We start from the raw sequence: 26008 nt of genomic DNA on the forward strand, positions 1-26008 counted from the left end.
TACCATCCAAAAACATACTGGCGTGTTTAATTAGATTCTAGAAAACTGGGTCCTCATGTGAGTGTGTGCATGTTTGTGTCTGTTTCTTCCCTGAGACGGATGGGCATCTCATCCGGGCTGTATCCTACCTGGCACCCGTTGCAAGACTCCAGCTCCCCCGTCACTCTGTATTGGATAAAGTGGTTAGAAGATAGATAAACAGACGCAGCCATTTATTCAGCTTTGCATCTAAACACCCAAAAAATATTTGACTACGACACTAAGATTAATATTTTTCAACATTAATGATCCAAAGACTTTAAAATAGATTAAATATAGTCTTATTATAAGTATAAGTTTTTCTAACGAGTGTTTAAAAGATCTTTTTCTCACAATAGGATTTACACAATCACCTTTTCCTCTACAGTATAATGAACTAAAAACACTGAAACACTGCAGTGCTTATATTTGATCTTTGTTTCCTGTTCTTTTTGAAATACTGTTGCATTTTACCGTAGGTTGCTCTGTGTTTCTTCTTCTGATCTCCTCATGCCATTTTAAATAAATTGCTTGTGTGACATCTTAACATGAAATGAGAGGATCAGTAGTTTTTTTTTTTCCTTTGGCAGTGTTCCATAGTTTTCATTGACTGCATTTTGAGTTCATTTGCTTCTTATCAAAAACAAACTACTAAAGCGATCATTGTGCTGATGAATGTGCACACTGATGTGCATAGAAACCAGAATAATCAGCTGGGTTCAGCCACTCCATATACCTGCACCTATTGCACAGAAAGAAGCTATCAATCATGTGAAGCCCTCACAGAAGTGCAAAGCAAATTTAATTTTCTGCAGACACACACCACTGGTGTGTCTTGACCAGATACACACTGCACTTCCTTTGCCAGTTTTCTGTTTTTTTCTAAAGCACCTGAAAATAAGAAATCTTCACATTTGCTATAAAGCCTCATTAAACCCAGTAACGTTCTTAGCAACACATTAAAATAAATTTCCTTTCTTCTGTCAAATATAACCCAGAGTCTTACTTAGTGCAGTTTCTTTTGGTACAATAATTTGACTTTGCAAGTTGTTTAAACTTTTATTGTCCCTGTTTCATATACTTCAAACGGGAATGAAAAGATATGTTTTTTTGTAATTTCAGTATTTAAAGGTTTGTGCTGAAGAATGGACACTTAAGCGGTAAAAAGGAAAATTTTTCCAATCTGTTAATAAAATTAAATACTATCCTATATAATCATGATATTAAATGTTAATTGTAATTTTATTTTCTTGTTTCGAAATTATTCTCTGGTGATGCTTCTAGTCTTTAATAAGAATACACTTCTTCACATTCTGTACACTGGACAAACACAGCTTAATATTCAATCAGAAATATAAACTTTTGTGTTGACTGAAAAATATGAAACATTAGACTATAAGATGATCTACAGGTTACTTGTTTGGTAACTCATGTCTTATGGATTCCCAGTCTTCCATCCAGCTTGTTAGCATGTCTGTTCTTTTTAAATACCCTGTTAGACTGTGTGTAAGAAAGTGCATGCTTTTTTAAGTTCTTAATACATTCTTCATTTTTACTTTGACAGTCAGGTCATATATTCATCTATTCATTGTTGATCTTGTTCAAGTCCCTTGAGATGCCTCTGATACATGTGAGGAGTTTGTATTTTTGTTTAATTTCAATTTTCAGATACAGTAATTTCCCAGCTGTTTCTAAGATTTTGTACATATTGTCCTCTGAAGACTACAGTATGCATTTAACTTTTAAAACAATAGTCAAAGCTAAATTAAAAGGGAAATCTTGGTTATCATACTGTATGATTTAGTTTGTGTAATGCATGCAGTATTTTAGAAACTATTGTCTGTTCATTTTTTGTCACCACCTCATTGTTCACAGAAGACCAAAGAAGTTAAGTGACCTCACTCTCTATTACCTTACTAGTAGAGGTTTTATTATTTTTATAAAGTTATATATAACTTTTATAAATTGCTTGTATTCAGTCTTATTTCAGGATTTAATTTTATTTAAATATGTAACTTAATATTTAAGTATAAGCTGTTTACCCTCTAAAACTTCTAACACCCCATAAAGCTGGGGTGGTATTAACTTTGTATAAAGTAGATTGCCAGTCTCCCTGAATAAAATTGTGTGTAAGGTATACGAAAAAGAAGAAAACTAAAATATATTGCAACATGCAGTACATAATTAAAATTTGAAACAGTTCTTGCATGTAACACCTTATCACAACATGAAATGTTACAAAAAAATAAACTTTAAGTATACTGATACAAATGGAATAATTCCCATATTTTTCTCTGGAGGCTGGGGTTTCAGATCTTTGTGAAAGTGAGATGAATTTAGTGTATTTAGCCTTATCCTCAGTGGACACAAGTCTACTACTCTAAATGTCCATACAATCCATCAGAGTTTATCACATCTCAGCAGTTCCAGCTGAAAAAGACTCAGGGACTACAGAGATTGCTCAGTTTGAGATGGTGAGGAGGAGGTACAGTAAGAGTGGTGGTGTTGCCCATACATTTAAGAAAGATTTACTAGCAGCTTCTACCTGTGTGTTGGACTACAGCTAATACCAATGTGCCTGGCTATTCATACAGTAGGTACTAAATTTACATGCATTTTTATATGGCAGGTGCACCCATTGCCTTTTGTTCCATTAGGAAGCAGAAAAAAACAAAGAAGGCCATTTATTCTCTTTCTATTCAGGCCAATGCTCTTTTTCCATTTTGAGAAAGAACAGATAGATTATGGTATTGAATCACAAGGGCTACACTCTACATGTGGACATTGTGAAATTTAATGAGACCATTAGAAGACAACAGTTAAGGCTTGTTCACGCTGCAGAAAAAAATCCCTTTTAAACGAACCACGAACTATCACAGGGCATTTCAGCTTTCATTCACGTTGTTTTTCCAATGACCCACGCATATTGAAATCTGAAGAGTGCTTGAAGCAGAGGTAGTAGGAGAGTGTGCAAATGTTCTGCTTTTAAGTAATGGAGTACACGTGACCATAAAAGTAGGCATTCAAATATTAAGATAATGGTTTGTATGAAATTGGTACTATCAGTACGAACCTACCAATATGTTGTGTCTTAATCAGTATATGATAACAGGGGCTTCTTAATAAGACTGTATATCACAAGAACTTAATGATATTTAATAATTTACTGTTCTTAAAACTAAAAAGCATTGTCATCAGAAATAGTTACAAATGAACAACAAATGTATTTAGATCTGTAGGCTTTCATGCTCTGATGTGAAGAAGAAATATTGATTATATTTTTACAGTATTTTTTCAGGAAATATGAGCTGATTTCCAACTAAAAGTAAAGTAGAAGAGGAAAAACATACAATGTGAAACCTGAGGTGTTGCTGTGCATTGATTAAAGAACAATGTTATTGGTTATTCCAATATACAGTATGTACATATATTATAGCTACACACAAAAAACAGAACTGCTGCTCATAGTTGTTGTAACTGTTTTCCAGCTTGCTACCCATGGAGAAGGACAATTCAGACACCTCTTTGAAAACTATTTTTATTTCATTGAGAAATGTTAGTTTTTATACATTAGATCACAGTACAGTATATCAAATACTGTTGTATTTATGCTAAAACATACTGTAGATTGACTTAAGTTTTGCTAAAACATAAAAGATTGTGATAAATACCTCCATAATGGGAAGCTGTGTTGAGTTTTACTAAGTAATGTAAATTAATCTATTTAATCACACACCATAACTTCATATATGAAATTAATTTGCTCTCAATCTGTACATTAAATTAATTGCGATCGTTTTTTGAGAATAGGAATAATGGTTTATAGAATGATAGGATTTTTTTTTATTTTCTCTTTCTTTTTCTGTTTTTGGAATGTCATATTTTGATTTTGTTTAAACAATCGTAAAAACTACATAGTGTACCATCAGGAACAAGACCAAAAGGTGCTTTTATTTTTTTTAAAAACATCAGTAGCATTATACTGTTACATACTGTAACATATCACAGAAAAGGAAAATCGAGCTGCTCAGTTTTACTGATTTAATTTTATTTATTATTATAAATATAAAGCTTACTCTGGTAGCATTTTCTAAAGAGGTCAGGAACACTTTACATACCTGATTTCTTATGAGAAAAAAACTGTAAGGACTATGAAGTGGGAATTTGTCTTTTGTGACTAAGTGGAGTGAGGTGTCTCTGTGACTGGCACTGAGGACCCTGTAATAATCCATACCTGCTTTATTCAAGCTCTGCATAGAGTAAAGGCCTCAAAGTGGCTACTTAACAAGCAGGGGAAGAGAGTGAGAAAGAATAAAAAAAACATACAGGGAAGAAAACAAACACCCAAGCAGAGTAGAATTAAATGATTCACATGGCGGGCGTTTTTGTCCTGTATATCTGGAATAATGCCTATCTGGAGCCTTGGGGAAATTAAGGAAGAGAAAAACATTTCAGAAGGACATTAAAAGTTTATTCCTCAGAGTTTTGCCCTGAATTAAGAACATATACTGTTGGAGATTTTGGTGGATTTTATCTTCTGTCCATTCCTGTTTAATAGATTTGGGTCATTCTTTTCAAAATCTTTTTTGAGTTTTTTTTTTAAACTAGTTCACTGTACACTTTATAAACATACAAAAACAGTTTTGAAGAAACAGGGAGAGTACAATGATTTGTTCTCTTATGTGGAGTGGCCTATTTTAAAACTAGAGAAATAGTTTCTATTTTTTAGGATTAGAGATGTAACCTCCGAATTCACGTGTAAATCCATCCAATCAAAATCAGAAAGACTATTTCCATTTGACTAGCCCATTCCAGAAGCACAGATCTCAAGAAAGGATTATCGTACATTCTGGATGAGACACCAGTTAATTGTCAGTGTGCTTTGCACACACAAAGACAATTTAGAAACCCTGATTGATAACCAGCATGTCTTCAGAAGATGGGAAGAAATTGGAACTGAGAAGGTAGTGTAAATAAAAATACTGTAAAATATAAAAAGTGTTACAAACAAGGGAAGATGTTCTAACCCATTTATTTTATGTTAGCTGCTGCTGTACCTACATGAACCTGAAAGAAATCAACGATTTAAACTCTGGTAAGCTACAGTAGTTCTGGAAATTTGGAAAACTAAGTTTGCCAATGATGCAAAACTAAAGGGGTGATAGAAATGACAGCAAGGAATTTACAAACAAAACGTATAAAACCCCATAGAGTGGGCAGAAATGTCATGAAATTTAACAGTGGTCAGTATAATGTGGTAGGAGAAACATACAATTTACATACTGCATTGGTGATTTGGAGCTGCATGGAAGATACATGGAAGGTATCTGAGTGTTTCTGTAGATTATTCCGTATTATTATGTAGAGACAATACTGGAAAGCAGTAAAAAAAACTTAAACAGAATGCTTTGGTACTGTACATAGCAAGAAGTGTGAAATCTGAATGCAAGTAAGTTATACTTAAGTTTTGCAAAGCACTAGTAAGACTTTACTTTGAATATTGTGGTCAGTTTTTGTAACCATACCACCAAAAGGATATTATTAATTAGTTTATAATTAATAATAATAATTATTAATAGTAATTAGCCATATATAGGCAGGTTAAGGGAGCTAAATCTCTTTTTTGTTTAACATAGGAGAAGAGCACATACAGTATACTGTACATGTACCTGTATATGAGATTCATTCATAAGTTCCTAAGGAGTATAGAGAGGATTAAGCTAGGAAACTTTTTTCATACTCAATAGTGAAATAAGGACACAGGGTTGAAGAATTTAAAAGTTTCAGTTAGAATGAACTATAGGAAAAACTTCTAGACACAACTGGTTAAGGGTATCTGGAACAGACTTCCCTACCAGGTGGTTGAGGACCAAAGTCTGCATACGTTCAAGAACTGGATAAAATGTATGTTTCACTTAGCTAATAAACTGGCAAATGAGCAAAACGGGTCAAATAGTCATCCTTCTCATGTTCTGATTTTCTTATCATGTACTCAGGCATGTTAGTCTAGCAAAACCAACAGTACCATTTCTAAATCCATAATAGCTATTCCCTAGTTTGGTGGCACTTATTATTTCTGTAATAATACATATGAATGTAATAGACACAAGACTTACTGGTGTATAGATACTTGGTTTGGTTGTGTCATTCTCTTATGTAAGGGTTCTACTTAAGCAATTTTCCAGTCAATGGGTATTTTCTCTGTCTATAAGTGACTTATTTATATGAATACAACTGGTACTCCTGGTAGGCATTGGTGTTCATCTGAAGTGCTTCTAATACCTGAAACATGCCTATCTCTTACAACTTTGTCTTTGCTCATCCATGAAATATTTATTTATTCTAATAACCATTTCCCTTCCCTAGACACTTCATTATTCTGTGTTCTTTTACGGTTGCCATACCAGAAACTGTATTTTACCCCCCATTGCAATATTCCTATCTCCCTCTTGACTTTTATAATATTATCCTTCATGTGCTTTTAATTTAGCTCACTTTGATTTTTTAACTGCGTACTGTTCTTTTTCATTTTATGAAGTAATGTTTTCCCAATATTGTTCTTTTTTATTTTATGAAGTAATGTTTTCCCGATATCGTTCTTAATGGATTGTTTTTTAAACCACTGCTGTCTCCTTTGATTTACCAGTGCAGTAAGGCAGAGGTCATGCAATTCTAGCCTTTGAGGGACTGAAGTCCTGCTGGTTTTCATTACAACTTTGAACGATATAATTTAATTGAACAAATTACTTTAATAAGACATCATGTCACCTGTTGAAAGTAACTCTAAACCTGCAAGACTCGCACTGGAGGCCTAGAATTGCCCCCGCTAAATATTGTATTTCTAATTGTAAATCTATGATGTTATCAATGAGAGAAATGTTTTGCTTCTTAACTTTATTAATGAAAATACCATTTTAATGTGAAATTCGAATGCTTTCAACACACACCAGTGATATTTAAGAAATTGTTCTATTTCCTGCATTAAAGCAATGCTCTAAGAAAAATGTCTACTAACTGACATTTTTTTTTCATTTGTGTGAAAAATACCAAATATTTTAAATACCACAAAATACTAAAAAATACCAATTTACTCATTAAGTCTTAAAAGGTTACAAAACACATTGTGATGTGCTGTACTGTACAGTATATGCCAGGACCACCAAAGTATTTAGGTAGATTACACCATATAAAATTTGTATTAATTTATGTAGGTTGGACATGAGAAAATATCAGTACAATATGTGCAATAGAAATGTGACAGCAGCAACTCATCATTATTTTTCTCAGTTTAGCAGCATGTTATCAACACAATTAATTGGGATTAAAATGACTCTAGTAATGTCCTTCTTCCAAGACAATTCAGCAAGATGAATATCAGAATACCTAGATCATGCCACTTCATGCCTCATCATTCATCAGAACACATCAAACACACCGTTACTGTTTTGGACATCCAGTTTTTAGTCCTGCCATGGGAATGTACTGTTGATCATAGTAAGATTATCAGGCAGCGGTGTTCCACAGTAGTTCTGAGATAAATCTGTGGATATTCCAGTGATGTAATGGACATGTGCACATGCTGTTTGACAAAGTTGATTTTGCTTTCTCCCATATTTCTGCAGGGAGCTCCCAAGCCAATTGCTGTGGAGCCATGCTCAGGGAACAAAGCTGCTGTGCTGACAGTCTTCATGTGTCTCCCCAGGGGTTCATCTGGGGTCCCCCCTCCTGGCCAATCTGGTAAGAAAATCTGTCCATCCTGAGCTCTCTGACTTTAATTAACCTTCCAGAAAGACTTTGCTATACTGTATCCTGAGAATTCAGCTCAGTAAATAATACTCAGCCATGCTTAACTAACACTTTTTTTTTAATTTGAAATACAGAAAAAAAAATATTGCAGTGTGGTGTGTATGCAGAAATGTTCCGATTTCAACTCTGCACTAAATGTTTAGCAGAAAGTCTTTAAGGAGTTTCCTAAGGTAACACAGCCTAGTGTGAATCCAGTCCAGAACATTTCCAGTTTTAGAAAAAGATACAGTGTTGTTACCTGGAAAGAACAGTAAGATTTATGCAGTGCTAGAGAGTAGCAATCTCAGAGGTGCACAGGCCATCCGGAAGTCTTCAATTTGCACAGATCTGGGGAAAAGTTGTGACGGATGAAGTGGGTAATTTGTTCAATTAAGCAGAGAAATGTAGAGAATCATTTGGAATGAAAACATGAACATCCTGCAGCCTTGTAGGAGCAAAGGTGACCACACTATTTAATTAACAAATTGTTTTAAATTGATAACATGTGCATTAGGTCATTTTTTTTAGAAGTTGATTATTATGGGTGATATATTAAAACTACTGGGTAGTCGCTGTTTAGAATTACAGCTACATCAACCGTCGGGAACCCTACTACTGTCTTAAGGTAAAGCTGCATATACCTGGTGTGTTAGCTTAAAATAAGATGTTTTGGTTTATATACAGATGCAGCCATTCAAAGTGCGCGTTACAGACACGTACCGCAGGTGGTGTCGCGCATTGTGACGCAAGATGACGCTCGGTACCGCGGTACGTGATTGGTTGACCGACAGGGGCACTCGTGGTCCGTTGGTCTGTCGTAGAAAGACTTACAGTAAACGTCTTTGCTGTGCCTGTTGTAGATATTGAATTTTACCACTGAAGGGAAATCTTAGTAGCTGAGCATAAAAAGAATAGGAGCATACTGTAACGCGTGTGAAGGCCATAAACGATATTAATTTTGGAACATAAACATACAGTATATGGCTGGTCTTGGTACTTTAAAGAAAAAATACACACCAGTATTCCATTTCTCCCTAAACATTTTAAGCATCGAAGTCTTTAACTAAAGAGATACCGGAGTCAACAAGCATACTTTTAGAATTTGATTAAAAGGGAATATAATATGGAATCGCGTATCTAACGAAATTAATAACGATATAATTATATTCATGTACCGCAACACAAGAATAGTACACGCTGTACATTGTCTGTCGATAATGTTTCTGTAGTGCTTTTTCAGCACTCTGCATGTGACTGCGCCGGTGGCGCTGTGTGTTAGTTTCCTGACTCCCATGTCACACGGTCTGTGATCGAATCCCATGGAACTATGACTTTATTTTTTAACAAACATTTCTTTGAAAAAATGAAACGTTTCCCTTGGTCAGAGATTAAATAAAACCTCACTCGCACCAAACAAATTTATATTTCTAAATATCACAACATGATCGGATTTAAGTCTTTTTAATAACAATGAATAGTCACCTATGCATTACAAAATAAACATTTATATTGATTTGAATCGCGTTTTGATTTAAATCGTAAACGCGTGTTTAAATATATGTGTTTAAAGGCGATATACTGTATAAAAGCGCTGATTCTTATGGAATGTGTTACGCCGGGGATTCAAAAAATTTATTTTTTTAATCGCGTATCTAAGGAAAATTGCAGTATAACTTTGTTCATGCACAAACAGTGGCATGTTACATTATTAATTTGGGTGTCTCCTCTTGCCAGAAAGCTCTAAATTGCATTTTGAGTGCGGTTTTTGACTTTTTCTTAATTGCAACCCATAAATAAAGCTGTTTAGACTTACTGTATTCTAAACTGTATTACAGCAGCACATTGGACAATGCAAAGTAAATTGCAAAAATGCACTTGGAATCTGTCCAAGCCCTACTACGAAAATTATTTGATAAAGCTATAAAATAATGTAATTAGGCACAGAAAAAGTTTACAGCACAGTACAATAATAAATGCTGACCATGACTTTAGAAGCATAAATTACCTTACACTCAATTTAAACACAAGCTGTCTTTAGCCCTCTAAGCTGGTTCATACAGAAATGTAGAGAACCAGGCTCAGAACACACAGCTTCATTAGCGAATACATATGCAGGACAACTAGAGAAGACGTTTTACAGAGGATGGATTTTTAGAAACATCCCATCAGTGACATCACTGAAGTCAACTCCTACTGTAGGTAACTGTCGTGTGGATAGTTTCACAAGAATCAGACAAAGGTTTAAGCATCACTTGTTCTAGATAAAACTGCAAAAAAAAACAACAACCCATAATGTACTTCTTTGCGGCTCTGTTTGCCCAAATCATATATTCACAACGTGAAATTAGAAAATAATATTACGTAACCAAAATCCGCAATATGGAAACAGAACCTGTGTAATTGTTGACAGATGATGTTCTCGTAACATTTTTACAAGACGAACTACAACATTTAAAAAATGACTTGTATGTACTTGATATCTCTAATCAATCCACGGCGATATAGTTAAAGCAGTCCCCGCACAAAACGAAACTAAAAAGCCCTGGGCATACCGTTTCGCGCTTCTTATCAGTTGCTCAAAAGTAATTTGACCGTATGAAATGCATAATATAAACCTAGAAACATATACAGTACGTGAGCAGTATTTACGTAGTATCGGTGTCAAGACATACCTCTCAAATACTGTAAATCAAGTTAAAAATATCTCAAGACCAATTCTGGTCATAATGAAACCATGTTTCGTGTATGTTTTCTTTAAAGTACCGAGACCAGCCATATACTGTATGTTTATGTTCCAAAATTAATATCTTTTATGGCCTTCACACGCGTTGCAGTATGCTCCTATTCTTTTTATGCTCAGGCACTAAGATTTCCCTTCAGTGGTAAAATTCCATATAAATATTCAATACTTAAACGGGCACAGTTAAGACATTAAATATACATATACATACTGTATACAGTACAGTTTGCATACGGTAATATGTTTATGTTCCTAAATCAATCTCTTTTATGAGCATGTGAAAGGCATGGTGAATCGATTCTCAAAAATTACTGTACTTTGCATGATTGGAAAAAAATGCGTGATTGCGAAATGCTGTGGTGTTACTTTTACAAAGACGGTCAATGAAAAAAAGAATGTGGACCAGGGCAATACTTTGAGTTTACAGCTTGTCCAAGGTCATTTATTATTAATACTATTAGTAATATCTTCGTTAAAGACTTTGATGGCTACAGCTCAAACATGAGAGGTTGAGCTTTATTAGCTCCACCTTGCGGAAATTCCGGATACTATTATTTTGCTAGCGGTATTTACCGGTAACTTGCGGTATTTACCGGTAACTCGCGGTAGACTGCGTACAGCGTACCGGAAAATAATGCGGTATCGCCCGCGCATTTTGAATGGCTGCATCTGTAGATAGTGCATCATGCGCAGTAACTCAGCCCACTGCCCTCCATGTCTGAGAAATTTTAAAACTGTCCTGCTGTGCCAAAGTCTTTTTGTATTGTCCTACACCTTTCAGTGTTTCTCTGTTATATTATATTGTTCTTTTGTATTTTATATTGTTCCACCATTTCAATGTTTTCCTTCCTTATTTAGAACAAAAATATACTTATATATAGTGATTTTTTTTTAATTCAGCTCTTTTGTTAAAACTAACCTAACAATAAATCCTGACGGACCTGCCTTTTCTAGTAGAGAGCATTTTTACTTTATGGACATGTAGAGAGGAATCGCTGTTATTAATGATGAGGAGCACCTACCAGTGAGTCAATTAGATTTGGTGAATGTGATATGCTGGCTTCTACAACACTTCATATTGGCACCCTTGAATTACCGTGACCAAGTCTTTGAAGATTCTGATCAATGTGAATTAAAGACATTAAATGACAAGGTTGGTTACTTCTAATGCAGACTTCTCATGCTGTATTAATCAAATTTGAATTAATCAAAGTTATTATTATAGTAGAAAAAACTAGTGAAAGATTTGAGATAATTTTCCGTTTTCGTAAGTCATCTTTAAATTCCTAATTTTATGTAGGAAATCTTTTCTTAATATTATGCTTTGCAGTTTGCATTTAGTGTGCCTTATTTTAATTCTTGTGTGGGTCAAAATACTTATGGGAATGTACTGCTTTTTTTTTCTGATAGTGCGCCTTTGTTTAATAAAATCGTCACCTTTAGCTAACCCACATGCTTTATTTAAAGCCTCAGTGTGGTCCCTCAATGTTAATTATAACAGAAGGCACTAACAGCAGTCTCAACACCTCCACATTCACTAGGGAGATGTGAAACTTTTCAGAATAGAGGGTTTTGAGCCATTGCCTCTTGGATGACAACATCTTATATCCTGCACTTGTGCTAAAACTCCATTGATAACTTTCCAATTGAAGTCACTTCTTAACAGATACTGGACTCTGGTATTTTTGCCTGGTTTAAATATAACTGCCTGTTATTTGACACAGAATCCAGTTTTTTTTCTCTTGGCATTTCAGTTTGGGGAATGGTGCACCATCTGCCTGGACATTTAAATAATTCTGCCCACTATTTTTAAAAAGCATTAAAAACAGCAGATGAAGTAACGGTGTTTAGAATCAGCTTGTCAATATCCATCCATCCATTTTCTAGCCACTTTATCTAATACAGGGTCACAGGGGAGCCAGAGCCTATCCTTTCAAGCAACGGATGGAAGTATATCAATATAAACTCACCATTAAGATTTATTAGTGTTTTACATAAATTCAATATTCAAAAAAGTACAAATGGGTAGTTTATTATATTACAAATATACTGTAATATCTTGTAACATAACTTAAATAGTGATAGAATAGAATGGAATGTATATGCGGTATCTATAGAAACAGTGCAGAACAGTGTCTACACACAGTTTCAAAAGTAACACATTTCTTGGCCTAAGAGCTTGAAATCAAAACACATTACATCAGAATATATTCTACCATTGTTTCCACATTGGAACACACATCTTCCAGGTGAAAAGTGCTCAAACATATTGAAAGTAATTAAGGTATGTGTAAACAAAGGTAAAATAAATTCTGTCTGAATTTGTGTTGACTTCAGGTTGGTAGTCCCCAAAATGTGTTACTTTGTAAATAGTGAGTAGTGTTTCTTTCTGTTTTATTATTTATAAATGTTTTTTAACAGTCTTCAAATCTTTAGTTTAAACATTTAATATTTGTGTGTCCCAGGAGTTCCTTTTGTTCAGTCTTCATGGACAGCTTTTTGTGTTTTTGCCCTAATGAAAAACATAGGATGCTAAGTAGTGTACCATTTTCAACACTTACTGTATGTATGGTGTTTGAGCATTTGTGGTGCCATTCAGTACAGCATGTTCAGAAGAAAAACTAGACAGGTTATAAATAGAAGCTAATGTAGCTCTAGTTATACCAAGAAAGCTTTAAAAAAAACAAAACAGATAATTTTGCTGGAAACATCATTTTCAAATGTGTAAAAAAAGCAGCTGTTAAAAGTGACTAACTTCATCCATCCACTCTCTAACCTCTTTATCTAATAGGGGTTGCAGGAGAGCTGCAAGCAATGAGTAGAAGGTGGGATGCCACTCCATCACAGGGCACACAAAGACACAGACACAGACATCCTACCAGTATATCCTTGATAATGTGTGAGGTAACTGGAGCACCCAGAGGAAATCCACACAAACATGGGGATAATATAGAAGCTCCACACAGATAACACTCCAGGTCTGGGATTGAACCCAGGACCCTAGCGCTATGAGACAGCAATGCTAACCTCTTTGCCAATGTGGCACCCACTTAGTATATAAATAGTAATTGAAAGGTAATGGAAAGTAATTTCATTTATTCTGGGTCTATTTTATTCCACCTCTGTCGCATCAGAATTTGCTATTAACTTCATTAGACTATTTGTCTGTGTTTGCCTGTTTAGATAGTACACTGTTTAGAGATCCTTTACTCATATAATCAACATTACTTTTATTAGCAAGTTTAGGACATATAAACACAGTAATAAAAATAATTAAGTGACTAAGAGAAGCAGGTTTGGAACACCTTCATCAGAGGGAGTGAGTTTTGAGTGCATGAATGAAAACACAAAGCAGATGGGATCTGTGCCAGTCCATGATCCGATGAGGGTTAAATCAAAAATGTGAACATTGATCTTCCATGTGGAAGTCATTTAATTGATCTGGGATTTCTCTTCTAGTCTGACGCTCAGTCCACACACACAGCGGGATGTTAAATAGCAGAGAGGTTCAGATGGGGGTAATGACAGTCGTAACCAGACAAGGATTCCTTGGAGAAGCAATGGTAATACTGTAGGTCCCAGAAAGCCAATGCAGAGTCAGACAGAGACCAGCTGTGGACTGAGCTCACTGGGCAATATAACACAAATTACAGAAATTGTGTGGAAGCATTTAATTTGAACACATAACTGAAGAATGTTTTTCACTGTCCATTGTGGGAACTCTCATTCCATGTAAAATTTTTGTCCTATGTTTTGGGAAATTGTAGGAGATTATTTATTTGCTTATTTTCTTAGCAGACACTTATTATGGCAGAATACAATACAGAGAATTGTATTAAATGTAAGTATAAGTACAAATGTGCAAGTACAACATGTAGGTATGTATTCTATATCTACAGTGAAAAGAGCAATTTGGAAGCTCCCAATCTGAGAATCCAAAACATAAGTCCAATACAGTGTAAAATCATTGGTACAGTGTTATTGGTAAGAGTTGAGAGATGAGAGACCACAAGTATTGTCTTAAGTAGAAGTCTTGAGCAGGCACTGAAGGGTGCTCAGGGACTGAGCTGTTGTGATTTGTGTGTGCATCTATTTTCACCACTAAGGTGTGAGGGAGGAGAATGGATGAACTCTGTATGTGGGGGGAATGGAGTCTGGTGGAAGAGGACAATGGATTGTAGAGAAATAAACTGAAGACAGGCTGGAGAAGAGTGATTGAGGCAAGTTAGAATTAGCTAACCCAAGTTCCCAGGGTCCTGGAGAGTGTCGCAAATTGCTTTGGAAGAAGCTTTTTTAGGCTCATTATCACAGGTCATGACCGGTCATAATGTAATCAGCTATAGTGGGCATCCCCACATGACAGGTTCCTCATTGGTGAATCATTCTAGCCCCACCAGTTGATTAAAGACATGACCTCTTGTTATTGTCCAAGTCCATATGTGCCTGCCCCTTGAAGCTGCAGACTGAGACATGTTAATGTGGGAATTCCATCATTCCCAGGTATCAGGTGTATCAGGGTGTGACCCATTTTACAGTGACCTGGTTTGTGTTAAAAAGCAATTATATCCTACTTAACAGTGTCCTGTCTTGGCAACACCCCTAAGAAGCCGAGTCAAAGGATCCAGGGTATGTTCAGTTCAAGGCGACAGAAAGATTATTATTATCACCTTCCTAAATACTTTTGTCTAAGCATAATCGTAGCCTTGATGCTATGGTATCAATACATATAGAATGAGTTACTACTACTTAGTTGTCATGCAATGTAAACCTACTTTACTTGGCATACGCCTTAGAATGGTTGCCAGCAGAGAAAATGGAGCTATCTGAAGGTAAACTAAAAATAAAGTAAAGCTGTTGCTGGGCAATTGTGCCAGTCTTGTAGTGATACAAAATGTTTTAAACAGATGGAGGGGAGGAGAATGATTAAGTCTGTGTTTATGGGGAAATGGTATCTTATGGAGGTCGGGCTGTTGAAATACTACTTGACTCGTGTCTCTTGGTGATTGCAAGACAGGCCTCAAGGGCAATTGGGAGCACATTAGTGTTTGTATTGTATGTCCCAGTCCCGCTTAGCAAACCATAGTCTGCTATGCACGTTAGAATCACAGGAAAGATGGATTTAGATAGTCGATGTCTGTTGATTTATGAAATGGAAGTGATATAGGTGTAAATCACCAGTTTCACAAAGACCTCTGTTTTTTTTAAATATTCTATTGAAAGAGAAGGAGAATGTGTTCACTGTGCTTCCATTCAGTTAATACCAGCTGGGGCATATGAAAAAGCCCAGAATGGTATCGAGAGCAATTATGCAAAGCACAAATTGTTCTCTTTGTGGAACATGATGGGTGATGTTTTGTGCACAGCATGTTTACCTTGATAATTGCATATTGAATCAGCAAGCTGCATTCATTGCCTATTTTACAGTGGGTTGGTGTAAATTTACTCTACATGGTAGCAGGTGTGCAAAATTCTCATGTTCACACCCTGGGAGAAAAATAATTTAGAAGAGAAAGATGGAGTAGACATCCTTTAGTACAAAAATTCACGTCAAAATAATTGCAAATTATTATTAAAAATTAACTTTTTTGCTATGGAGTGAAATGTAATGAATTTATTTTCAATTAAACTGCTTAGAAATGTATAAATATAATTAATTTGTCAACAATATTCTGTGCCCCTTTTGAAAACATTAAGTATATTAAATATTTCTAGTGCATAATCAACAAAATGTTAACGTTAACCAGATTTAAATTTAAGTAGCACTGCATAGATTTTTTGTGCATAATGGGAAAAATTTGGGTGCAGTTTTGTGCAGAGGGTATATGCTGTTTTGCATGGATGTACTTGATTTTTTAAAAGATGTTCTGTAAGAAACAGTTGTGATGCATTTGTAATATTCTGCTGAGCACGTTGTAGTGCATAAAAGGCTCATAACGAAATCCTGCTGACTATGAGAAGAAATAGGAGGTTTTACGAGATACCAGAAAGACATGAACCAAATCATGAAGTGAAAAGGAAGAAGTGCAAAGTTTCCTGAATTAAAATGGACTGTCATTCCTGGGGGGTGTCTAAAAGGGTCAACCCATTTACCATCGATCTCTTTCTCTGTAAGTAAAGTTACTCCAGGCACCTAAAAGATTCATGAAGTGGGCGATTTACTTCAAGAAGAATCTTTAATGAGCCTGCTAGTTCTGTTCTTTTTGTTTTACAGTTGATAGGGCTTTCTTTACCTCCCTGTATAATATTGCTGCAACAATAGATCTTGTTTTCAGAAATTTGCATGTCATGTACCAAGTATTTGGGTTATTTTAAAAAGCCCCTTGACTCATTTCAAAATTCATAGCTTTCCGGTGATTAGTTTAATATACTGTATGTGATTTTGTTCCCTTGATATAGGGAAGGAGATCATGAGCGGGAGTCTGGATCTAAAGAATTTATGTTTTAGATATGAGGTGTGTGCTTAGTAAAATAGGACTATATACCAAAATCATACTACTAACCTATCAAACTGTGAATTATCATTCCCAGTCTTAAGATATGCAGAATACCATTTTGTTTGTTTTTGGTATTTATTTTACAAAGACATTGCCAAATGATGCATAAAGGCCCAGGCAGTGAATTTGAAACCCATGCAATATGCAGTTCAATGTGTTTTCTTAATCCCTGATGTTATCTCTGTGATGTACGTAAATTGTTGAGGTAAAACTACAATAAATTCCACTCTGAACACAATTCACACTAGTGGGTTTTGAAAACCCATCTTGTATTGATCATTAGGTATGTTTGTTTCTACTCGAAATCAGTGTACTGCAAGTTGTGATATCTTCATAAGGATTCTCACCTGAATGTTCTGTAAAGATGCTGTATTCTCTGTTATGTGATTCTCAACGGCAATCTTCTTGCAGGGATTGTGGTCAGTTAATATAACATGGCAACAGGAAAACTTGAGGTCCCATTTAGCTTAACTGTTGCTGTACTCTGATCCCTTGTTTTTAAACAAATTTAGAAATGTATTAGTACATTCTGTGATGAAAGATGAGTGCAACTAAAAGGTCTAAGTATAAATTAAGTTCAGTAAACAGTTTATATTTATTTTTTTCCTGCACTCCTATAATACAGAAATTGTGCCTTGTCATTCCTAGCTAGGTTTGCTGACAATGAGGGAGAAAGAGCCCTAGCCCAAACTACCCCAGGTACTGTACACACACACTGACATGTTCACAAACACATACGAACTCAAATAAAGAGAAAACAAAACAAAAAGCATGAATCCACAACTATTTTCAAAAGTTTCAGAATAATTTTTCAGTTTCTGGAGCTCTGTAACTGTTACTATATACTGTAGGATTCATGAAATAATCCTAAATCCTAAATTCCTAAATATTTAAATATGTACAATTCCTAATTATTTCACAAAATTTTTGGTTTCACTTTCTAACTGTAATGTGCAATGTAATGTGTAATGAGCCTGTGCTCACTATAACCCTGTCTGCTAATTTGTAGTATCTTCACCCTGCTGTCAGGGGAAGTCTATATTTCCTGGCAGGCAGGAAGCATTAGCTTGTTTCATGTGTGATGAGGCTCGGCTGTTAGTGATAAATGATAAGCTTGCCTCTCAGCGTGGGGAAACTAGTGACAGTAGGGACCAATGGGACTCTGAAGTATTGTTCGCATTATAAGAGAAAAGAGAGACTGAGTGAAAGGTTTTCTGAGAAAGACTGTGGTCCACTATGACCATCAGTAAAAAACTGGTGAAGATAGAACTCCAGAGGTGCAACTAGGTATCATTTTTCTTTGGACCTGGTAGTAGCCTGAAATTTGGAATGTGCTGTTCATGCTTCTAGAAATAAAGCATTGTGTTATTAGGAGGAAACCATTTATAAGGGCTGGTTTTCTGTCTTACACAAGAAAGCCCACCCAGTGGCGAATTGGCACAAATTAGACTGGTACAGCATTTACGTACTGTAACATGTATTTTTTGTGTAATTTGTATGTATGTATATAGTATATGTGTATGATGCCCATCCTCTGGGGAGCGCTGCGGAGTAGATCAATACTACTGCGGCATCCGGTCACACCTCTTCCACCTGTCAGTCAGGCCAGTTGCCGTAGAAACCTGATCAGACAGGAAGCTTGCTTCACCTGTGAGTAATCACGTCATCTCCTGTGTCCTGATGAAGTAGATTAAGGTCTGACTGAGCAGTGCTCGGTGCTCTGTTATAGAGTTTCATTCTAAGTCAGTGCTTTGTTCCCAGTTTTGTCTGGGTTTTGCTTTGGATTCTTGACCCTGCTTTGTCTCGGCTCTGTTTCAGTTCTCCATTGTGTTCTGCTTAGTTACATGTCTGGACTGCTTCCCTGGACCTCAGCTCTCCCCGGCTTTGAACTGTGCTTGCTTCCTGACTTTGATTCTGGACTGAGCTTTTCCTGTTTGATAGTTCCCTGGTGCACATTTACTTACCTGTTCCAGCTCTAAGATTCACCCTTTGACCCGTGGACTGCTCTGTGTGTGTCACTGTGATGTTTGCTCTGAAAGTGGAGAGTTTGGGTAAAATTGGACATCTTAAATTGGTTCTTTAAATTGCTTTAAATTTAATTTTGGAAAATTAATCTTTTGTTGTTTTTTTTATTTCCTCAACCATTTACGCAGTTACTGAAGGGCCACATTATCTGAAGAAACCTTTTCCATACAGATTTAATAGTATGGTTACACCGGATGCCCAGCTGGGCAAGTTTGTGTTAGTTTGTTGTCTAAATGGTTTATGCTGTGATTTAAAAAAATGGTTTATGAATTGTAATATCAATTATTGAAATATATATTGCCTAAACATCAAAGTAGGTAACCATCTGTTTCATTTTAGTTTCATGTGCTATGTGGCCTGTGGTTCCTCTATATCAGAGTTGTCCAATGCTTAGATCACCAGTAACTTAAGATATGGCAAAGGCTGATGACTTGATATATTTTTGCCAATCTGTATATTGTAATTGGGTAGTGAAGAGCTCAACTAGAATGAGAGAACCCCCCACCTCCCTTGGATCAGGACTGTAGACCCACATTTCTACAAAGACCTCTGGGTACCAGTGTACTAATTCAGCCTCATAACCATAGGAGTTAGCTCCCACAAATCTCATCCACACATTTTTGTATGAAACTGAGATCCACATCAGTTCAGTACACCTTAAGAATATTATTGAGTCTTCGTTAATTGTCTGGGGTTTCTAGTTTAATTTTATTACTTCTGTGATATTGTCAAAAAAAGATTGTGAAGATTTGCAATTACAGTATGTACAACAGTTTTATGTGCTGTTTGAGAAGTAAAGTTTATTGGGACTCATTTTTAATTTAATTTCTTCTGTTTGTAACTTTGTGAAGTTATACTGTAATATTAACTGGGGAATATTTCTTGTTTTATTTTTATGTGAGGAAATACTTCATTTTATTAAAACGTATCTTCTATATGGAGAGCTGCCAAGAGCCTGAATAAAAGCACTAAACTTTGAATGACTTGAAACAGAAGTGAAACATATCCTTGATGATTAGACTGAAAACTACTTTATAAAAACACAGAATTTGTTAATATTTTTACCCATTGGCCCACACTTGCAATGCCCAATGAGGCATCCCCCACCTTTTAACATTGTTTGAAAGGACTCGGAAGTACAGGCTGTAGAAACGGCTCAACCCTCCCAGGGAAAATCATTCTGGGCAGAATCTACATCTTAAACTTCAAGCAGAATTTTTAAGAAAGGCTACCTATTGGGGGTGGGGGGGCAGTTCTTAACACATGCATCAGTCAGTGTGGGGTCAGGCTGCTTCCTCAGGCCTTCAGGCTGATTTATCTAATCCAGCAAGAAAATTCAAAACAACAATATTGTCCTCCCTTCTCTGCACAGCCTCGATCTCAGCGGCAAATTAGTGGTTCTTCAGTTTTTCCTTGAAATGTTAAATGTGTTGCACAAAACAGCTCAACACAGTGAGGTCATAACCCAGCATCTCATAATTAATGCTTTAAGTGTATGCAGCCACTCCAGAGTTGCAGACTTACCATTCATCCTGACAGTTTTACCTTGTGAATGTGCTTGGTAACTTGACAGTTTCCCCATGGTTTTCCTCTGCTTTGTGTATGTTACCATACTTGTATGGCACATACTGTAAGTGTCATTTCACATGCTTTTGTTTTGCCCTGTTAAAATCTTGATAACACCATGGTTTACCATACAGCTTTAAACAGCTTTGTAGTGTTGCACAGCCCTTTGAGGCAACCGTTCTGTTTGATTTTGGTATAGTCTTGTGTGGTAAAGCATAATGAACACTTAGTACGATCATCTGGGAGTTCTGTAAAAGCAAAGTAAATTTCTGTAACTTGTAATGACATTGTCGTGCCTTGCAAATTTTCCATGGTAGATTTTCGTAAGGGGATGTTTCCAAGCCTGAGGCCAAGGGTACAGTGTGTGCTTCGGTTTTGTTGAGAACTAAATTTGTGGTGTTTTGTTACCAAATCAAAATTAACCAGAATTTTACTCCTTGCCTGCTGTATTGGCCTCCCTCTATCAAATTAAAATGTATAGTTTTCATAGACAGTTGTGCATGATTCTTCATTATGGGAAAAGAAACTCAATTTTTTAAGAATACATTTGGAAACACACATTCTGAAATTATAAATGGTTTTGTAATTGTTTCAAACCTTATGTCCCTTAAGTCTGGGGGGTGGGCAGTGCAAAATATCAGCGCAGTGAGTGTCTAAAGCTCAAAAAACAAATTAGAAAGTCAAAACATAGTGTCAATTTCTAAACGTTGCAAGAGTGGTTTGTCTTGGAAATATAACATTCTGACATCAAGAACTGCCTGTAAAGTCTGGATAGAGGAAAGATTTTGACTGTTGGGATGATAACAATACAATGATAGTTCAGATGTTCATATACAGTAGTATGAGTGACAATCATGCACTTTGCCACCCTCTGTGTTCAATTCAGTTATTCATTAACATTGGTAGCTTATGAAGGGAACTATTAAGCTATTTTAACAATGATATTTATTCTAACGTAATTGAATGTTTCTTCATCCCAGCCAGCAGTTATTAAGATTTGATGTCAACATATTTCCAATATTCTGTAGACTTAGTAGTATTAAGTAACCATCAATTTCCCAGTTGCAGTTATAAGTTGTTCTTTGTAGTGCCCCTAAAAGTAATAACATCTTATTCTTTCAACATGTCTGTCTCTGCAGGTCTCTTCATGTCTTGCTGCACTGCTCTGTCAGCCATGTCTATTTGTTCAGTCTCATGATTTGTCATCTTCATGGAAAAGGAAAGGAAAAAATGGTGCTAAAACTGATGAGAAACAAAACTCAGTTTCAGTTTCAACCTCAAGTCCCCAGCATTTTAAAAGCCTTGGTTGTTTTTTTATCAAAATCCCATTACAATCTGTTTTTGAAATACATTTACTGACTCATAAAAATGTTAAATTTTTTTGGGATATGATAATACCTATAAGTTTATGACCAAACCTTAACAATTAACTTTATTAGATTGCAGCTTACAGTCTAAGTTTAGCAGGACAAGATCAATAGGAGGTTTAAAGACATTTCTTATTTCCCTTCATCCCTTACTGGTGATAAATCCACCACAAGACTCACATTACCCATGAGTGTGGATCACCTTACATGACAATGGATTTCTTCAGCTGCAAAATGCATTAGGGATGATTCTCTCTCCTGCTAATTATGTTAATCTATAAATATCTGTCTCAGACTATGAACAAACACTGTACTACATGTAGCTCCCTTTGTACTTCGGTGGCATTGCCCTTGACTTTCATTGAAGGATACTTATCCTCGGAGGTTACCAGGAGATTTCATTATATCTCTAGAAGTCGAATCAGGAAATTGATCACAAGCTTGTGGTGTACAGTTCTTGCAGGCAATGCCTTGCTAGAACATTTGTTCACGTGTAGACTGGGATTGAAGGACTGGTGTCCAGAACAGTGAGATACAGTATAAGGAATATTGTGTGAATTTACTACAGCTTGCCACTCTACATAAATACTGTATATACATTATAGTTCTTTAAACAATTGTATCCTCTTAGCATATATATATATATATGTTCATGTATAACCACAATCTTGTCCTAAACTCAACAAAATTAAATTCTTTGGAATTTTTGGGGGATGTATATACAGTACAATGAGGAGTCACCAGTTACTTTTCTTTTTATATGCACCCTGTTTGAAAATAGCACTATGCTGTCAGGGCCATCCACAATTTTTAAAACTGCCTGTCCAGCTATGAATACTGGAGAGTTTTCATCCTTTGGAAGAGTGATGTTACTGTCATAGACAACACTCACAGATGCCCGTCACAGGCTATGCTGTTGCATTGCAAGCCAAGAATAGAATGATCGACTCTAGAATACCCAGCACTAGCCATGCTCAGTGAGTTTCATGCACAACACTTGGAAGATTTATAGTAACACCTTGAAAGAGTCTGAAGTCCTTTTGCCTAAGTCTGGGCCAGTTTGGGCTTAATGTCCTTTTTTAATATGCACCTTTCTTGTTCACATCATTCAGGCCATGATTATTCAAAAGTTTACCTTGACTGTGTTGAAAATCATAATCTTAGGAGTATAGCACTTAAAGGTGATAAGGTTGAGTGGAATACAGCATGCTTAATAGTGGATGTATTGTATAGATGTACTTCACTGTTCTTGTGGTTGAATGCAGATGGCATGGGTGTGCTATAGACAAAAGCTCTCCACCCATAGGGTCACTAGGTTACTGGAGTGTAAGCATATCGCAGAAATGCTTGGGAACAAAATAAAACTTGCACCCTTGTAAAATATATAATTTGTACATCCTTCAATATTGCTGTTGATACATGGTGAAACCTAAATCTGTATTTCGTGTGTTTTTCCACTTGCACTGCCTTTAAATCATATTAGGTCTGGTATCACACATCAGCTTGTTAGATAATGCCAGGATCCCTAGAGTTGTAACAATACTGGTAGTAGTGTACTGTAGTTTTTTTTTAGAGAAATGTAGGTGCTGGCATCTCAATTCAAGCAGTAAATCCAAAATCCCAATGTTTTCATCCTTATAATCTGTGTAGTCACTGCAGAGATATTTCAGGAGTGACAGAAAAAGCAAGCAAAAAGTAGGACACAGGATTCGAAAGCGACAATTCAACTGATTTGCATTGCCGGCACTTCTCATTCAGCAGCTTGGTCTTTGGATAAGTCTCTCGGGTACCTGGAGATAAAACCCCCTGAGGTCTCCAAAGCCTGTTAGAAAATGAAATGTATTAGTCTAAAAGTTATCTTCTCAGTTCTGCTTCATCTTTCTATCTGCCATTAAGCAGCCAGCTTCTCCTACAAAATCAGGTCCATCTTTATACAGAACTACTCTGTTGTGCACAAGCATATGGTGTCTGTTGATTCTATATGAACAAACAAAACCCCAAATCTTTGTTTACTGTAAGCCTTGAATTTAGGTCACCCTCATATTTATGGCACACCTTTAATTAATTACCTGCTTTTTAAAAATAAAATAAAGACTTTATGGTGGATATGCTGCACACTTCAAAGAGACCTTCATTTTACATATATAAAATATAACAAATATTTGTATTAAATGCAAAACATGGTATTTTCATGAATGGTAGCATGAAGCAATCTCTAGAACAGCAAAGCAATACTTGACTTAAGAAATCATTTTAGTTTTCCAAAAACTTTATAAAGTAAATTCTTTAAAAATGCTAATAAACATATTACAGAACTATGTACAGTACTATGGTAATATTCTAAAAATCAAAAGACATACTGTATAGCACAATTTTGTATGTATGTTTTTAGATAGTAAAACAGTTATTTTTAAACAGTAGATTTTGTATATTTACACCTAAGGGTATAATGAAAAGTTTATAAGTAAAAACGTTGTTTTGATGCTCAGCATTGAAATAGACTAAAAATGTTTTGCTTAATAGATCACTAATGTTTTGCAGTAAATATTTTTTCAAGCTGTCAAGGCCGTTTAAGCAGTTCCCATTTTCACAATTACATTGCTTTGACATTACTCAAATATAAGGTTTTGGGCCAGCTTTATAAGAAAAATCAGGTTTCAGGAATGTGTCATACAGTACATTCAACAAAATAACAACATTTTACACTATTGCATCCAAAGTATTATAGATCATTTTCACCTTGAAAAACATATCCCTGTTTTGATTACCTAATTTTCGCTGCAGATTGTACTTCTTGCCAGATTTTGGAGGCATGCTGACTCCTGTGTTGGGGACTCCGAACTTTCTTATTGAACAATATAATCATTTAAATAAGATCAATCAGCTTTTGACTCTTTGCCACACAGCTGCATTAAAGCACTCTGAAAATCAAAAGAATACAGAATCATGATTTGTGAATGTGTGTGGTTGGTCAGGCATGATGAATTGTATTTATTTGTGAAGATTTAAACTCCATCAAGGTCTAACAAGGCCCTGGAAGGACTCCAGTGTGATTCTCTTTAGCACATCTGTAGCTCTTAGTTGTACAGAGAGTCTAAGTTACTCTACACAGCTCTATAATTGCAATACCACAGTAGTTTGTCTTGATAGACATACTGTAGATCAGTGCCATCCGTTCTGTGGAATCATTAAGTTGTATATTAAGTTGTATAGTAGTTCCATTTCGGTACCTAGTCAGATAGCACCACTGGTGGTTTTTGTTGAGAACAACCTTTTTTTTTTAAATCTCACCAGCTAAGTGACATCTCACTCTGTTTCACAGTGGAACTCCTGTCTATAATCTCCCATCGTGCTGGAGTTCTTCTGATGTCTGACAATTTGCACTATAGAAATAAGAACTGCTGCTTTCCTTATTTTGTATATATGTCAGCTTTCAATGTAGAACACTGCCTTCAAGCTTTGAATGCCATTTAAATGACACCCACTGCTTTAAAGTAGTTCATGATTTGATGCTGCTTAACAATTGCAGACACAATACATCTCAGCAGACAATACTGTCTTGGAACAAAGGACTGGTATCTATATATAAAAAATATTATTTGTGAAGAGCTACTAGTAGACTTAAAGAGGCATTCTCACAAACACACAAAGAAGATAAAAGATCTTCAGATCAGTCAGCAGCTGCTGAGGTTGAATCATGTAAATTGAGAATAAAAAGGTTTCATTATGCCAAATGATTGCCATAAAAGTGTGAGATTCTACATACTGCATTTCCTGAAAGTTATACATCTTTCTAAATACAGTAATTCAAAGCATCTAGTAGCCAAGAAAGCTAAATGAAGTAGCATGAACATATGGAAAAAATACATTCTGCACTAGGGAAAAAGTCACTATTGTGCTTTTTAATTTCCATTTAATCAGTTTACATGTAATGTAGCATTCACTTTTAATGACTTACTCTGAAATATTTTTGTTGTGCAAGGTACCAATGTTAGTTTGCCTGCTGTTAGATT

General features: G+C 35.7%; 1 protein-coding gene across 1 annotated transcript in view; it reads left to right on the forward strand.

The window, feature by feature from the left end:
* Positions 1 to 26008, forward strand: part of LOC148835071 (attractin-like protein 1) — a 416291-nt gene that overhangs the window by 378910 nt on the left and 11373 nt on the right. Inside the window, exon 28 of the mRNA XM_088917388.1 lies at positions 7641 to 7755. Within this exon, the coding sequence (XP_088773514.1) occupies positions 7641 to 7755 (115 nt within the window). The remainder of the gene's footprint in view (positions 1 to 7640; positions 7756 to 26008) is intronic.

The sequence above is a fragment of the Atractosteus spatula genome, chromosome 5 (genome assembly GCF_055471065.1).
Source record: "Atractosteus spatula isolate fAtrSpa1 chromosome 5, fAtrSpa1.hap1, whole genome shotgun sequence".
Taxonomy (NCBI): Eukaryota; Metazoa; Chordata; class Actinopteri; order Semionotiformes; family Lepisosteidae; genus Atractosteus; species Atractosteus spatula.